Source organism: Phodopus roborovskii, unplaced genomic scaffold (assembly GCF_943737965.1).
Source record: "Phodopus roborovskii unplaced genomic scaffold, PHOROB, whole genome shotgun sequence".
NCBI lineage: Eukaryota > Metazoa > Chordata > Mammalia > Rodentia > Cricetidae > Phodopus > Phodopus roborovskii.
Window position 1 is genome coordinate 1300636 of NW_026126691.1, and position 18336 is coordinate 1318971.

General features: G+C 41.2%; 1 protein-coding gene across 24 annotated transcripts in view; it reads left to right on the top strand.

Annotated features, from left to right (window-relative positions):
- The window catches only part of Kcnma1 (potassium calcium-activated channel subfamily M alpha 1), a 707058-nt gene that overhangs the window by 551792 nt on the left and 136930 nt on the right, over window positions 1-18336 (top strand). For 14 of the 24 annotated variants that reach the window (XM_051174773.1, XM_051174774.1, XM_051174776.1 and 11 more), the window contains exons 15-17: window positions 1685-1794; window positions 12376-12444; window positions 14879-14890. In XM_051174773.1, the coding sequence (XP_051030730.1) occupies window positions 1685-1794; window positions 12376-12444; window positions 14879-14890 (191 nt within the window). The remainder of the gene's footprint in view (window positions 1-1684; window positions 1795-12375; window positions 12445-14878; window positions 14891-18336) is intronic. The other 10 variants (XM_051174775.1, XM_051174796.1, XM_051174787.1 and 7 more) reach the window with 1 other exon arrangement.

Genomic DNA, 18336 nt, shown 5'->3' on the forward strand with positions numbered 1-18336 from the left:
AGGGAGCATTCCATTTACTTCTCAAATTTTCATTCTGGATTTTGGCTGCCAGGGCATAACCCCATAGTTGAAGCCTAGACCCTTTCCCGGGCTCCCATGTATTCTTCAAATCCCGATGTTGCATTTTTCTCAGTTAACTGACTGGTGAGCCATGGCCAGGATTCCTCACAGCATTAGGACCAGAACACATTGTAATGAGCTATATTGTGGGTGGAACAGCTTCTATTGTCTTCCTGTAACTTGAGCCATCACAGGAAGTGAAGCACAGGAGGCTGCTGCTCAGAGCCTGCCTAGGAGGCCACTGAGACTGATTCCTCAGCTCCTGGAGTGGTTCAGCCTTCTTGTCTAGTTCACTAGTTTTCAAAGACTGACTCCAGTGAAAGCACTGTGTTTGCTGATGGTTGTTGGGAAACCCAGCAAGACCATGTTATTTAGAAAAACCAAAAACATGCATTTTAATGAAGTTTTGGACATGGCCCCTTTGAAACTATAATCTGCTTATTGTGTTATTCTAAGTAGGATGGAAAATACCCCTTTTCCCCCTAAAGTAGAAATGTATAGAGTGTAGTGCATATACATGTGTGTGTGAATCCTTGTGTAAAAGTCCTCAGACAATACATTCATCTATTTTAAAAACTAGTATTCTGCCACTCAGAAATAATTGATACTGTTCTGCTATCAACATGTCTAGACATTTTTATATGGCCCTATATATTTAAAAGCAGAGAGTGGTTAAGAGTACTCACTGAGTACTTGAGTTCAGTTCCCAATACCCCCACACTGGGTGGCTGACAAAGATTTGATGCTTTCTCCTGGCCCCCATTGATACCCATGTCCACATGGCATTCACCCATGTACACACATATGAGTGTAAAAGAAACTAAAAATTTCATCAGGATTCCACACTGAATTTTAAAATTTCTTGTAACCTAACTTATTTGTAATTTTTTGTGAACAGAAAAGGTATGCATATGTGATTATGATGTAAAGACATGTCTCAAGAGTGGCACAAACCCATAGCCCTTTAACTTTGTCTTACCCATTTCAATATTTGACTACAGGTGCTTGAAATGGGAGGCCTGCATAAAGAGTATATGGTTTCATGAATTTTGAAAACACCTGCAAAATTGCTCTCCAGAAATTTGTGTCAGTTGATAACGTACCTCCCATTATTGTGTGTGTCCCGTGTCCCCACAGCCTTAGAAGTCATAAAGGTTGTAAAGGACCAGAGATGTTTGTTACATAATCATGAGTACTCACATAACAAGCTATGTATTCTGCAAATGCCTGTGAACTCTAGCTCTGCAGTATCCAACTCCCTCTTCTGGCATACTTACATGTACATATGTTCATACTCTCATGCAGACACAGTCACACATACACACACAGTCACACCCATACACACACAATCTCAACCACAAGTCTCCCTCTGTAACTCACAAATGCAATTAAACATTCTTGTTTTTTAGAGTAAGGTAGTGCTCTGAAGGAAATCTACTGAACTCAATGCCTTTGGGGGTCACTAGGGGTTCTGTGGTATGCTCCAAGCTGCTCAGACGGTTGTCTACAGGAAGCTCATTGTGTGACTAGTACATGTTTTTGTTTAACTGAGGCTATAACTCCAGTTCCCTCTGTCAGGTTGTGGCTGTATTTGAAATACTCTTCCTGTGCACTTTTCTCTTAGATTGAGGAAGACACGTGGCAGAAATACTACTTGGAAGGAGTCTCCAATGAGATGTACACAGAATATCTCTCCAGTGCCTTCGTGGGTCTGTCCTTCCCTACTGTTTGTGAGTAAGTGACTGTTCACTGGATGCTCTTTGCCTCTCAGGGATATTTAATGGCTCTGTAAGGGCAGCCTCCTGTCTCTGCTTGCACTGGTTGGAACACTTGATTCTCACTCATGTGGGCTCAGGGCTGTATGTCTGTGCACAGGAAAGTGTGTCCTGACAAGGTCCTACCTTTAGGTGTCACACTGGCTCCAATTTATCCTCTAGGTCCCAAAATCTTGAGATTAGACCCCTGCTTTGTAGAAATTTACAGTTTGTACAGATTGCCTGTACATCTTTCATAACACTGCTTTGAGATAGAAATCTTTGAAAGGTGGTATGAGCTCATGTGGCCCTTATTTTACTTAGTTTAGTTTATTTATTTATGGTGTTAGGGACTGAGCTCAGGGCTTCACCTTCAGCCCCATCTGCTTTTAATAGAGGAAAGAAGTCAAATCTTGCCCATTCCAGGACAAAGGAATTTTAATCTCCTTCTAATTAAGTCCATGATATATAGACATTGAAACTACTTTGCCATTTACTGAGGAGTTATGCTGTCAAGTGCACAGAAGGAGGCCTTGAAAAGGCCCTGCATACAACTGCCAGGCTCAAAAATAGCAAGAATCAGAGCTGGTTCCCAGTGCACCTGTACCCTCTGGAAGATCAGGTATCCTGCTCTTGGGAGTTCCAGGTGTCTACCTGGAGGCATGACAGTACCCCCAGATTCACCACTTAGATTCTTTGGATTGAAATACAATCAAGCAAGGTCATACCCCCCCCCAAAAAAAAACAATTCTGAAAAGTGGTGGACCTCTAAGTCTGACCCACTAGCATTTGACACTTTCGCAAAGGTCAATAAATGGTGTCACTGATGCAAACTGGGAAGAAACAGATGGATCCAGGTTGAGGGAGGAAAAAAACCACTTACCAGCCAAGTTCACAATCTGGGATTCTAGAGGGGTAAATCTAATGTTGCTAAATCAAAACTGAGAGTCCTTTCTAGTAAAGGAAACCTGGGGTCTTTGTTTTGTATGCAGAAGAGAGGGACTGAGACTAGGCCATGGAGCACAGCAGGTGTTCTATGCCAGTCTCCAGGCCCAAATCCCCAAGCACTCCAAAATGGTTTGGTTGTTTACAGAAATTTCTCACCCTGTCTCTAAGCGATAGTTTAAATGCTAAATGGACTGTAAAAGTGAATAGGTAATTGATTCTGAAGTTCTTTTCTGGAAATGGAAGCTCTCTTGGAACTCCCAGGAGCACCTTTCCCTGAGAGTGATTTCTCTTTCCACTGCTGTGGACTGAGATGCTGGGAGTGTACCCTCCTCTGTAGCTCAGCCTGCTTCCAATGATGGGCAGTGTAGATCAGTGAGAACTCCATGAACACACAGGGCTGTTTAAGAAGGTCCAATGATGGGCAGTGTAGATCAGTGAGAACTCCATGAACACACAGGGCTGTTTAAGAAGGTCCTTGAAGTCCTCCGCGGTCAATTCAGGGTGGCATACACATCGAGGCAGAGCTGGCAGAAGGCCCGGTGAAGTCAGCGATGCTAGCTGGGAAGTTTTGAAGCTCTTTTCCTTGGCCAATAAATTAAGTTCCCTGTTTAATTAGTGTTGTTCTGACAGGAGTATCCCAAGGAAACTCTCTGGCACTTCAGCTTTTGCATCCTTCCCTTCCTCTGTCCCTGGGGGAAAAGTCAGTTCTTTTAAGACTAAGGGTGAGGATTGTTCCCCCCTGGAAAGGCTATAACTGGGATACTCACAGGGAACACTGGACCCATGGACTTGGTATTGTTTAATTTGCTAAAGGCTAGTTGCGGGTATTCTGGACCATGGGATTTCACAAAACAATGCAAAACAATGGCTCTCTCTTGGCCACCCAGGATCCATGTTTCTGCCCAACACTAACTGGCTCCCACTTGCTTTAATTTTAATGAAGGGGCTATGTGTGCTTTTTTCTAAAACAGCGTGTAGTGACACCCAACAATCCAGATCAACTCTACCTTCTTCCAGCCATGTGAAATTCTATTAGCCTTCAGTGCCAGCTCAGGAGTCTGCCCTGTAGTCGCTATGTATCCCAGTTACAGCCTGTAAGGGAATCAGTCCTCACTTTTCATCTTTAGCAGTACTGACTTTTTCCAGTGGTGGAGTAAGAGGAGTGTGGGAAAGCTAGGTTCCTGAGGAAGCTCTCTTGTCAGGCCCAACACTAGTAAAATATGAATTATTTCCCTTGATTAATTTTCGTCTTTACAATATGTTCTAATGAGGGAAGAGATCCCTAGATGTACCTCATTTTCAGTGAATTTAGTGTTTGTTCAGTAAAGCTTTTGAATGAAAAAAAAAAAAAAAGCAACTTCTGATGTGAGTGAGAATCCTTTCAGCCTGGTGCTATTATTCCTTTAATGCAGCAGTTCGGCAGAGGCGGAACTAATCAATAAAGAAAGGCCATTTAATGAGATTTAGGAACAACCCAAAACATTGAAGCTCTCTTCAAGCATTTGATTATCTTGAGGCTTAATTATCTGTGTTTTCTACTTTAAATTAAAGAAAAGCCATAACTCAAAGTTACCAGCAGTTTAATGATAACACTCTTCAATTCAGGTTAATTAAAGCGCAGCTGTAATTAGAGTGTAGTGTTGTATATCACCAGGCTGCTGCGTAAGTATTTTCATTACTGTAAGAACTGGCTATTCAATTTCAAGATGACATAAAGGACGCCCAAATATATATTAAGCTGGTGTGGAGATGGAAAAGAATTGGGGAATATTCTGGGTATAATAAAGCACAGATAAAATATACAGATTTTCAGAGTAGTTTCCATAATTATGTACCACACTAAAACAATATGCAACCAATGATGTTGCAAAGCATGGAAAGAAATAAATTTGCTTTTCCCCTGGACTGGCAGCAGCATGCCACCCAGCAGGTGGGACCAGTGAGATTCCAGAGTTTTCTCAGAAGTGAGGCAGAGTAGGCCTATAAGAAGAGAGGTAAAATCTGAAGAAAACAGAAAGGGCTGGTGCATTGCAAGAGAAGCAGAGGGAGGCCTCCAAAGCTACCGTCTTCAAAATTGCAAACTCAGAGATCTCCAGTATACAGAGTTAGGCTCTAGTTATGGTGGCAGCCTTTGAGACCACTCTGTGTGTGACCAAAGCTGGGGCCTTGTTCCAAAGCCAGAAGGTAATTTAGACAAAATAAGCCATTGTATGCAGCATTAACTTTGTTATCAGCAACAGCTTGGGATCTGAACACCGGCACCCACCTGCTTCCTTTCCTCTTTCCTTCCTCCCTCCCTCCCCCTTCTCTCCCTCCCTTCCTTCCTTATTTTCTTCCTAAGCAAGTGTTTGTAAGGATGGGGATGGCCAGTGTCAAGCCCACAGGAAGGATAGGACTATGAAGCCACCGTTTCCCTTAAAGGCTCCTATTCTTGAGTAGTCCACACAACATGACACTATATGCATAGAGTGAAGCCACAAAGGACTGGGGTTGGGCCCCCCAGATCAGCCACTTACAGGGTTAAGATTTTTTGTATCTGTGTACTTTTCCTGTGATAGCATCCAATGTTTGGCTTTACACTTGGTGCATGTTACGAGGCTCCTTATATGTTATTGACCTTTCCTACCTCTCGATTCTGCATTCCCCTCTACCCCCATTCCCATAAAATGTAAGCAGGAAGGAAGGAGGGAGGGAGAGAGTGAGGAAGGGAGGGAGGGAAGGAGGGAGAAAGGGGGGAGAGGGATGGAGAGACTCTGTGGCAATTCCAGTTTCTTTTTACTTTTATTGTTTAGTAAAGTCTAGTCACGAGTCAATAGGACAAAAATGAAATGAATTAGAATATTTTCACTATTGTGTTAGGCTTGTTGCCTTAGGTTTGATTAACTATTAAGCATGGAAACTTAATAAAACTTCTTTTAAATACCAAGTAAAGAATTTAGTTTTGCTTTAGTGTTGTCTTCAGAGTCTGAAATAGGGCTGAGGGAGCTCACCCCCACTCATACTTGGGAAGCTGTGATGCTTTTGTGTGCTTGCTGAAGTCATGCAGCTGGAATGTGGGTGTTACACTCTTGCAGTTTTCCTTTGGATCAGGGAAGGATTCCTGGAAGAGATGCCAGTTTATATGAGCTGATCCTGTAAGAAACATGGGTTCAGAAGAGGGTAAAGGTCAAGTTCTATGGAATAGAAACGGTAGGTCACACAGTACCACAAGGAGATTTCTCAACATACCAGGTCCTCTGAGTTTTCCTAATGTGACCCATGTAGATGGGGACAAGGCTGTCAGTGCCTTTGATATGTGATGATTTGAGAGGCAATAGTGATGGTGGTTTCTTTCTGAGAGCTAGCAAAGGTGAGGATGCCTAGAAGGGTGGGCAGAACGACCTAGCAAAAAAGCAGGTTCAGCAATCAGATTGGCAAGAACACAGAGTTCCAGGTCCAGAGTCTCACAACGAGCCTATTAGTCAGTCATTCATCACTTGCAAAATATAAAAGCGTAATTGTATGAGGTTTTACAGCTCAGAAAGGATTAGAAAAGAGATGTATTTCAAATACAACATGTCTCTCTGTCTCTCTGTAGCTGATGGAGTAGTTAAGATTCAGCTTTGGTACTGAGCATTTAGTGATTGGGTAACTTGGGGAAATGTAGTGGGAAGTAATGAAGGGCAGTTGAGCTCCCAAGCCCAGCTGCAAAACATGGATGCTACTATGCTTCAGGCAATGGAGAAGACTCTGGGGAGGGAGGCTGACTATTGACCTGCCTTCCATATGCCTGGGATCCAGAAAATTGGACACTTTTCCTGTATCATCTTGCAAGGACAGATCTCTCAAAAGAATTCATGTGAAGAAAGTTAAGATTGGTACAGCTCAGGCAAGGAAGGGCCTCTTGCCCAGTGCCAATTTGAGTTCTATGATTCCACTGATTGTTTCAAGAGACTTTCTAATCTCAGTGTGAAGCAGAAAGAGATTAGGTAAGCCCATTTGTTACCTGGTGGACTCCATAGCCTGATTCAGAAAGGCATGTGCCAATAGAATTTACGTAAAAACTTATGTTGAATCCAAAAACAAACAAACAAACAAACAAACAAAAGACATTTTCCACTGAGTGGTAGTGGCAAATGCCTTTAATTCCAGCACTTGGTAGGCAGAGGCAAGTGGGTCTCTGAGTTTAAGACCAGCCTGGTCAACAGAGAGTGAGTTCCAGGACAGCCAAGGCTACACAGAGAAGCCATGTCTCAAAGTCTCAAAACACCAGAGAAAAAAAAAGTTTCCCTCAAAGATGGTTCTATTCAGTCTCTTATGTTGGGAGTTTTGAAAATAGGGCTGAATATATATATATATATATATATATATATGTGTGTGTGTGTGTGTGTGTGTGTGTGTGTGTGTGTGTGTGTAATAGTTAAAACTATTTCTCTGCCCCACTGAAATCCTCAAGCAGAAGCATCAGGCAAAGAATCCACTGAGAAATGGTGTGCCTGCTAGAATCTCAATTGGTAGCTGAGTGTGCAGAGCAAGCACACACCCTGTGGTGTAAGTTTCAGGGGAAGAGTAACAGTAAAACTTCCCCAAGTGGCACTTGTTAACACTTTGGGAAACACACTAACTGCCCACCTCAAAGAATTAAATTACTTTGAAGTTTAAATGCCTTAGGTCTGCTAGGGAGGAAAGACACATGTGTGTTATATGTGTTAATCCATGTGCACATGTATGTGTGCGTGTGTCTGTGTGTGTTATGCATGCATGGTTGGACATGTATTTGAAAGTAGGCATATTCTGAAACTTTCTTGTCAAAGCTACGCAGACATGAAGTCTAATATCTCTACTAACAGTCCCAATCCTTTCCATTTTCTTGGTGCTCAATTTTACAAGCCTCATTGTTTAAAAAACATATTTTAAGTGGTCATTCTTATCTCCAAAAGCTCTCCTTTCCAATTGCAGTTGAATGTGATTGTTCCTCCTCTAGTCCCTTGGTCCTAAAGTTTTTCTTTCCCTGTCCATCCACAGTGTTTAGACCACTTCTGCTGTGATTATGGCAGTCGTCCTGAAGTTTCTGGGCCTCTGGGTAACAGGAGGAGAGCTGGTGCTTTTGGGAGAACTAGGTTTAGAAGGTTTGATGGGTTTAGACAGTTAAGAAGATGTTTTTCTATTGTTTGCCACTTTCCTAATGGCAGAGGCCTTCTCTCTAAGCCCTATCTTTGTATCTGCTTTGTAAGCACACTGCAAGGTGCAAACTCTATGACAGGTTTCCATGCTTAATTCACACCAGCAAGTAATCCTTCCAGTCAAGGGGACTGATTTAATGGCAGGGACAATTTATTTCTCTCTGGGTAGTTAGAGACAGCTGGGCTCTAATTCTTAAGAGCCTTTGTTCAGGAACATCTGGATTGAAAATGCTATAGTTAACAGATGATGTTGGCAATAAAAGAAAAGGGGCTTTGTATAATAGCATTGTCAAATCTGGTAGACCTCTACTTAATAATTATAAGGAAAGTAATCTAACTTGTTATTACAACAGTTTTATTGCAGATTGCTGGTTTAAGGCCTTTTTGTGACAAGTGGCATTTTTCCCCCTCTTGGACAAAGAAAAAAAAAAAAAAAGGTCATTTCTATTCCAGTGTAAGTTTTTTGCAACCAATGACAGCTTCTCACACTGGACATATTGGGAAATTTCATTTTAGAAACTAAGAATTAAACTCTCACTAACTTATGGCTGGGCTTATCTTATTTATTACACTGTGAAGGCTTTCTGGATATTTTTCTTGTCCTTTTTCTAACCCTGATTGTGCTTCATTATTCTGTACCAGTGATTCTACATCCATGGAAATGCCTCAGGCCAAGGAAAGCCAGAGGAATGATGATCATGTTTAGATAAGGCTGAGCAGTAGGAAGTGGTGGGCACTGTGGGACATCAGAGAAGGTGTATCCCTCGAGGAGTCCCATTTAGCTATATGAAGGATGGCTCCAATGTGGCCATATTTGATTTGCTAAAGAATGCTGAAAAACCAGATTTTTTTTGAAGGACTATTTTGTTGGTCGAACAATATGGGTCAGCTTCATGTTGGGCTTCTCTGAGTTCATTCTGTTCATATGAAAAGTAGCACACTACACATTACTTGGAGGCTACATCTCTTAGTATTTTTTTTTTAATGCAAAAGACATTTGAATGCAATGCCCATTCTGCTTTACTAAAAAAATTAAAAATTCAAGTTAGTATTCAGCCAAAGGATATCAACTCTGGATTGTCTGCAGACATATTTTTAGGCATTAGCTCTCCTGTAACACGGGTTCTGGACGAGGGCAAGAATAAATGGCTCTCTGTATCTTCACATTAGATTCACATCTTAGTCTAATGGTTGGAGGCACACCTTAGATTCTCAGAGCTTATCTGTTATTATTTCTCTTTGCACCCTCCCCAGGTTGTTGGCATCTAACAAGCAAGATGAAAAACATCTTATCTCAGGATTCTGCATTCATATCCCAAACTCTGTTAGCACTCTGTTCTGTTTCTCCTCCATTGTTTTATCCAACTGGTAAATAGCACCGAAGCACCTAAGATTGAACACTTTCACCATTACTGCATCCAATCTTAGCCAAAATGTCATGAGGCAATTAAATGCACACTTACTAGCAACACTCCTCCCTTCCAACCAGTAGGGTTAAGCTTATTGCAAACAGTTAAGATCTTTGTTCCCATAAACTACCAGAGTCTTAAATAAGGAGGACAGTTGTCCATAGGGCACCAACAAGTTAATTTTGCATGATCCTTGCTGAGTTCAGATGTTTTTGGCTACTATTTACATTCAATAATGTGTAATTAACCCAGTACTTTGCTTCAGCAAACGATACAAAAGTTATATGATTTAAAAAAAAACTTAAACTCTAGAAAGAATAGCAACACAAGGTATAATTGCATATGTTAATTATGTCCAATGGAACATAAACTAAGAACATTGTCCCTGCTGGAGTTGATGATACTTGTGTTGATGGTTAAGAACTGATCTAGACAACCACTTCAAAATTTAGGCCATTAGACTGCTGGCAGGAAAAAGAAAGCCTTCCAATAATAGTGAGAGCCCAGATACCCTTGTATCAGAGTATTCTGAGATCTGACTGTCTGGAAGGTGATACCAAGGAGCCAGGACCTCTCATTCAAGAGCAGTTGATCTTATTCTCTAAAGGGAATGTGAGGTCCTCACCGTGCACCAGCACCTTTCTTGCAAGCCTCACATTTCTATGCCTAGCCTACCTTATATAGTCATTCTATCTTTTAAAACCAACCACAGCAGCTGAGGAGATGGTTTCATTGGTCATTGGTAGTGCGCATACTGTGCAAATATGAGGATGAGTTCAAACCCCAGAATCCATGAAAAAAGACAGGTATGGCCAAATGCATTTGTAATCCTGGTGCCTGGAAGTATGAGACAGGAAGATCCCTGATACACAGCCTTGCAGAATTGGTGATCTCCAACTCCCAGAGACAAACCTGTCTCAAAAAAACAATGTCTGAGGAGCAATACTCAACTTTGACCCCTGGCTTCCACCATGTGCCCCCCCCCTCCAACATGTATCCACACACAAAGTCAAATCAACTCCATGTCTCTCATTCACTTAGAATAAGGAGCATGTGCCTTGTTGGGGCCAGCAGAGCCCTCATGAACTTTTCTTGCCTTGCTCTCTAACCCACTCATGGCTTGTCTTGACTTGCTCTTTCTGTGCCAGCTTTGCAGGCTCTGTGTCTGCTTCTCAGTCATTTAGGCCTTTTTTTCCTGATTTAGGACTTTTGTTCTTGACATTTCTACCCCTGAGAGATCCCTTCCTCCACTTCCTCTCATCTTCATCTCCTTGTCTCCAGTGCTCTCTGCATCTTCAGGGTGGTCCTCTTGGACCATTACAAATTGACACACCCATTTCTACTTACATTTTATTCTCACAAGTTGTTTTCTTTCTACATAGGATTTTTCAAGGTCTAGAAATTTATTATTGATTCACTTATATATTGACATATAATTGTTCTTTCCAAATGAAAATCACATTACACTGGAAAGAAAAATGTATATTCCTCCAGGTCAGCCAGAAGCCTAATACTCAACCACTGGATAGCTTGTATGGGTGTTTTGGGTCTTAGCTTTACCACCAGTCAAATAGAGATATCAACAGAAGGACAGTTATCTCCCATGGAGGAAGGTGGTGAGAAATAAAAAGTCATCAAGGAAGGCCTTAACTCTTTGACCTTGTACCTCATCCCCTTTATAATACTGAAACTAAATGACTAGGGTTCATTTTCCATTATCACTTGAATAATGTTTCATTATTTAATATCATCTAAAATACATTATAATGCTTATTGTAGAAATATGTGATGCCTAATATATATGGTTCATTTTTTATCCATGTGAGCTCTTATATCTTTAAATAGTCAATGTCCATTTTAATCTATATTGTACTACATTATTTTCAGGTTTATATCTTATTCTTTGTGACTCTCACATCTTAAAAAGTTTTCAGAATTATTTCTGGATTTAGCAACCTTACACCCACTGCAGCATTCTTCATGTAACCTTTGCCTTTGAGTTTTCTACACCACATGAATTGCACTACCTCAAATCTCTTCATGCCTGAACATGTTATGATGCCTCTTTTTATATTCTTGGAGCTGTGACACAGTAAGATTCATCTCTTTACACAGGCCCTCTGTGTCCCTGGCTCCCTTCACCACGCACTGTGGGGGGGATTCTAAACATCTTAAAGTATTTCTGTGGCTAAGGAGAGAATGTTAACACACAAAAAACTACGAGAAGCAGCCACAGCCAGTGTGAATTTAGGTAGGAGCTAAATGATGTATATACAGGCAAGGAACTGGAGAGGTTTGGAAAATAAAATCTTTGAAGAGAGCAATAGCTATTATAATATTACTTAGAGTTGGTGATTAGACTGGCCATGGCCTGGAAAGATAGCTTGGAAGAGAAGATATTAGGGGATAAAGAGGATACCAAAGTGAAGGTGGGGAGGCAGGAACAAGCCAATAGACAGCAGTCTGCTCTGCAGCCCAGAGCCCTGGGCAGAGGAGGTGAGACAGCTTGGATGGAGTCATGAGTGAGGAAGCTGGAGTCATGCGCTGGACACTTAGATGGAGGCTAAGTGTTATTACCATCATTCCAAGTACACGGGGGGGGGGGGCTGCTCTGAACAACAATATGAGCCATTTATACAAAAGACCAAAATGGAATCCAAATAACAGGTCACATTGCTCCAGGTCTCTCCCTCCCTCTGCAGTTAACATTTTACTACCTGGCTGAGTAACTAATGAATCTGGCTGCTGTAAATCTCCAGGCACAAATCTCTGCTTGGGGTCTGTGTCTAGATACCCAGTCCAGAGCCCAATTTTCACTTTGAATATCTAGTACCTTATCACAGGTGGAAAAACCAGCTTTTATGGGGAAGATGAATTGGTGTCTCTTTACTGACCCTGCCTTTTGCACCCAGGGGGTAGACTGAGGGTCCCCTGGATAAACCCTGAACAATGACTATGTTAGGGGACAGCAAGTTCCATAAGGTATTCATTATGAGACTGCTATCTACAAGCATTGACTGGGAGAACTCTGTCTCTTTGCAGGCTGTGCTTTGTGAAGCTCAAGCTCCTGATGATAGCCATTGAGTACAAGTCTGCCAACCGGGAGAGCCGGTAAGTTGACATTTGTGTTAGAAGTGTGCATCCTGAGAAGGGTCTGTCTACTTCCTTTTTCTCACTTTGTGATTTATTTGCTTGGGAACCAATGCAGCACCACTCAAACCCTGCAATACATTTCAAGACATTGAAGGTTCTAACCCAGACCAACCTGTCATGTTATGGTCCACTGGGCACCCAGAAGTTTCCCTGGAGGATAGGAGAGAGCAATTCAGAGTAGCTCCACCCACTATGCTATAGCCTCTACACAAGAAAGCAGGAATAGACCCTCTCTTGGAGTCCCTTTCACTGCTATAAGCAAACAGCAGGTGGCCCCAGGCCTTCTTTACAGCAGCCTGTGGTAGAACAGTGCCAAAAGGTGTCAGCTCTCTCAATAGCCAATTTTCAAGCAGCCTATTGTGTACCATATGTGTTTCTCCCACTGCAGCTGATATCCAGGTGGCGGAGTATCAGCTTCATGTAAATTAGCAGCCAGGAGAGAAGAGCTCTGAGGCAGGAGCTCTCATTATTTATTTATTTTTCACTTAATGATGTGCAAATCAGACCAGTGAGGGACAGGATCTGGTTGACATAGATAACACGCCAGTCAATATATGACCTTATTGCTGGTTGATGGCAGCATTGTATGAACAGGAATCTGGTGTGTGTCGGGGGGTCCTATGTGCCTTATTGATAACATAGATGATCTTTGATCTTCAATTTTCAGTCATAGTTTTAGAAGAAAGATAACTGGTTAAAAGATAGCCTGGCTTTTTTTCTCTGAAATGGTGTATCCAGATGCTGTCCCTGCTCTAGTGAGGCCTTTGCTTGTACAAAGTTCACAAGGACAAGGGGGCAGGCTGCCCCAATACACACCATCATAACGGAACAGAATGCAGGGCCATTTACAAAGTTCTACTACTGTCATTCAAGGAGTTTTCACCATCTTCATAAATGATACCCCCCCAACACACACACACACACACACACACACACACACACACACACACACACACACACACACATGCACAGATACCTATGTCCAAGTATGTACCTGTGACAAAAACAAATGAACACTGGATCACAAGCAAGTGGATCATCTGTTGTTCCTCCCCTTAACTGGCAAATCACATGGATGGTCCACAGCTAATCTGATCTAATGCTGAATTACTTTGAAAATCCAAACCAACCAGACAATGGAAGAGAAAATGGCAGACTTGGTGGCCATTTTTAGAATACAGTGGTAGCAATTTAAAAGCTATGTATGGAAGGGTAAATTTTTCTTTTCCATGTTGTCAAAGAAATGACTATTAAAAGTATCATTTGAGCACAAGACAGCCCTGGCCATTTTTGTCTTTCAACAGTTAAACTGGAATTTTCTAGGATTATTGTTTGCTCCAGCCTTACCTGAATCTATGTGTGTGGAGGAGGGACTATGGGTCCCGGCTTTTTGTTTTTTGTTTTTGTTTTTTTGTGGAAGTGGGTGTTGTGAATGGTGATCTTTGTGATGCCAAGTCAGCATACCTTTGTGGGTCTGAGTGTTCTCTCTTTATCACTTTTGTCCATCTCTCTCAAAACATAAATAAAAGAAAGAAAAGTGTCACCTGGTAGGTGGTACTGATGCTGACAAGTGTTTTCTGAAACCTCTGGAATGATCTCATGGTCAGAGAGGACTGCACCAAGTCATGAGCATCAGCCACTCAGCTACCACTAATTACCCTTTGGCCACAGGGAAAGAGAAGGTGCCACTAGAATGCAGGCATCATTCTAAGGAGACAGATCTGGGTCCCATGAAGATGCAGTCTTCTTTTTGATAGGCCTTCTTGTTGATTCATAAACCTGAGCTGCTTTTTAGAGATACAGGTTGTGGATTTTGTTTCTCGTCCCAGTGCCCCCAGAAAAGACAATAAAAGGACCTTGTCTGGCTTTGTATTGGCTTTCTGTGTGCAGTTGCCTGCATTAATCCTCAGTGTGGCTTGGTCTCAGTGTGGAAGCATATGAGTGCTTGTGGAAAAAGGTGTGCTGGAGGGAATGTGGATCATACCCCCCAAGGAAACACAGGACATACCCAACAAAACTCTAAGTGCAAAATGATCATATATATATATATATATATATATATATATATATATATATATATTTTTTTTTTTTTTTTTTTGTGAGAGACCTAATCCTCATCCTCTCACTACTGCAATGGACCAGGTATGGAAATCTAGAGAAGCCACTGCTCTTCCTCACCTTCCCACCTCTGACCTGTGTTTGAGGATCTTCCCTGTTCCCTGTTGTTGGTTTCACCCGTGATACTGTTTTCATGCTTTGCTGATAAACCTTGTTTTCACACGCATCCTTCAAATGATTTGAAACAAAGGTTTTATTCCTTCCTTCCTCCTGGTGTCAGTTAATTTATTATCAAATTGTTTGATTTGAAATTCTTTTCTTGTCGTTTTTGCAGAAGCCGAAAGCGGTATGCATTCTTCGTTAACTTTCCTTCCAACCTCCACCCTCTGTCTTCACTTCTAACCACAGGACTAACCATTTGCCAAGAATTCAAGAAGAGATAGATTATATATGTATATATATAATCTCATTCCCTTGTGTAGTACATATATATATATTATATCTATATGTATACATATATATATATGTGTGTATATATATTATATACACACACACACACACACACACACACACACACACACACACACACATATATATATATATATATATATATATATATATATCACCCATCTCCAACTAGAATACATAAAAGTAGCCTGCTGCTCTCCTTGTTTGATTTGTTGATTCTTTTGGTTGGTGCACTAACTTCTTCGCAGGAGAACTAAAATAAACAAACAAATAAATAAAGTAAATGCAAAGGCATAACCCTGTCTTCAATCACAGTGCTAATGATGGGAACAAATCATATTAAAGTTGAAAAGGAGAACATTTATCTCCAGCCCTCTGTGTCTGTTTCTGTATTGTCCTGATGTCCTGGTGTCTATCAGAGGTGGGCACCAGTTTGTCTTCATCCACATTCCCAGTGACCTCCTCTCCCCTCTGTCGAGTTTCCACTTTGTTGATCAGAGTCTGTCCTTTATCCACAAAGCAGAGACCAAGCCCTTGCACCTCTCCCTTTTCTTGTATTTGTTTGGGTTGATTTCATTTTGACTATCTAATTTATTGATCAGTGTTCTGTAGAAACTTAAGATGCTGGTACTGAGCTGCCTAGCTGTCATATTTGTGTTCTACAGTAAGCACTGTTTGTTGGGACAAACTCATGGTTTTCTTTTTCCCCTTGTGTGTGTGGGCACATTTCTAAATGGGGAGTATCTCAGCTATCACCTTCTCACTTCATCCTGTTTAGCCCCTGTTTTGTATTGCATGGAGCATGACTAAATTATCATCAATGACATTTTTCAATCATTTGGGTTTGGGGTGATTGCTTTGTTATTGTTACATTTTCGGCATAGTTTTTCAATGATGCATTCTCTAAGACAGTACTGTTGAAAAAAGACTATTACAATGCCAGCCTATTCATGATTTCTTCTATGGTTGCAGTCACTGTCATGTGTTTGTGTTTATACTTGTGTGTTTTTGTTGTCTGGGACTCTTTCCAATGTCAGATCTGTGATTATTTTTGAGTAGATGTGAATAAATAGAGGTGGCTTCCTGTCAGTTTGGTATTATTGATATGATCCAACTGCAAGAAGTTATTGCAACACTATGCATCTTCAAAGGTCCACAGTGGTTGCACCTCTGCTGTTGGCTTTTGGCCTTGGGTCCTTTTACTTTGTGGTGAAGGCATGTTGTGATGTAGGCATGACTTGTCTTAAAGTCTACTAGAGGGTATGGCTTGCTCCCAGAACCACATATCCAGTGTTATCCTTCCTAAACCAGCGTTTTCTATCCTCTCCCATGCAGTAGCTTGTCTTTTATAATATAAAAATATATTGAAACTTTACTTTTAAGATTATCGATGTGGAGTCAACCTAAAACAGATCTTGCCAATATTGTTTTGGACCACAATGTTGGTCTTTTGAGTCTGGCCCACTGGGAGCAACCTTGATTATGGTGTCTCTGTATGTAAGTGAACTAGGCCTCTGCATATTGAAGCATGGAATATTCAACTGTGTCTTCTACACTTATTCTAATGTAAATGCATGTGTCTACTTGTGTGGGACTCCAACAGCACTTATTGTAAAGCCCGGAAGAAATGGAAAGCTCCAGAGAAGTGATGAGGTTTGAGATTTGGGTTTTTTGGTAAGATATGTCACAACAGAACACAAACTGCAATGCAGTTAAACTTCCTGAGAGGGGACAGAAATTGGTTCAAATCAAGTTCCTGTTGATAGTAATTGTATATGAACTTGAGTGATCAGAGAGACCTCTTCCCAGTGGTGTGAGTCATCTGGGCATAGCATGAACTGAGCTGCTCAATGTTTCTGACTTGCTTACTCTGTTTAATGAAGTCCCATTAGCTTGCTAGACACAACTATGATTATAGTCTTTTGAAGTATAAACTGTACCCTCACGGAAGTTGTGGTGTTTTCTCAATTGCCTGGGGAATGGTACACGATGCCTCAAGGAGAATGGGTGGGAATAAAACCACACACACACACACACACACACACACACACACACACACACACACACACACACACGTGTACACATGTGTGCATATATTTATTTTATTTGTCCATAGTGGATGAAAATCTCCTTTAAGGAGCCTGTTTCAGTTGAATTACCAATCCTTGACCATCACCCCAAACAACTGTAAGGTTTACAAGGATTGAAGGAAGGATTGCTAAATATTCTGCAAGGGTTACACTTTAAATGTTAGAGAAAGAAAAAAAGAATATTTCTTTCCACCTAGTCCTGATTTTTTCTATCTGCCTCAAGTTCAAATTCTGGTCAATGAAACAGAATTCAATGTAGCATCTCCCATAGGGCCCTGATACAGACATGCCCTATTGAATAGAGCCCATTCCATGTAGATGTGTTCTGCAATCAGAAACTTGGATTTCATTTCTAAGTAAGCTGTGCTTTCAGTATTGAAACCAATTGCTCCAGCTGCCTAAGTGACTGTATACATATTTGCATATTTATACTTAATGCCTCTGGGAACTCATTAGCTTGGTGGCCAATCTACAAGAAGACTTGTGGTCACTCGTTTGATCGGGCTAATTGATGAGAATTGCAATAGGTGCTGCTTTCATTTATTGGAGAGAAAAAGGGGAAACTTTGAGAACTGAGACCAAGGACTATGACATAGGCTTTTTATTCTATAGAGCTAGAAAGTGCCTAGATGCATATAGGACTCTAAGCTCTACTAAGAGAAGCTTAGAAATAAATAAAGGGTTCCTGTTTCTCAGTTTTCTAATCAGCAGTGTTTTCTTACATAGAGTATATGTTTTGCTTATTTGGAGGGCAAGCAGACAAAGAATGAGCCTCACTGCAGAATAGGAAGTGAAATGAGCGTGAATCCTTGGAGAGGGGACCACACAAGCCCTGTGCTGTCGCTAGACATTTTCAATTAAAATCAGCAAGGTTATGGTAAAAAGAGGATAATTTATATCTTCCTGGAAATGACGAAATGTCTCCTGCCAAAATGTCCTTGTTGGAATTCTGCTAATGGATATACAGAGAGAGGCCTCTCTCAATAGAAGGCTTCTCTTGGAGATTTCTCTGAATTTCTACGTAACACATCTTGAGTTTTATCTCTGATAAGCTTATGGCTTAGACAAAATTGGAGCCAGAGAACTGATTTAAAGCAGTGCTTAGGGAGGAGGACTTTTGGCACCCATAAGAACAAAACAAACTTGACATTGAATAGTCTAAAAAGGTCAGAGTCAGAAATGTTTGGGGAAAAATTAACATATTCCCAGTAGGTCAATAACAAATTTTGAGTCT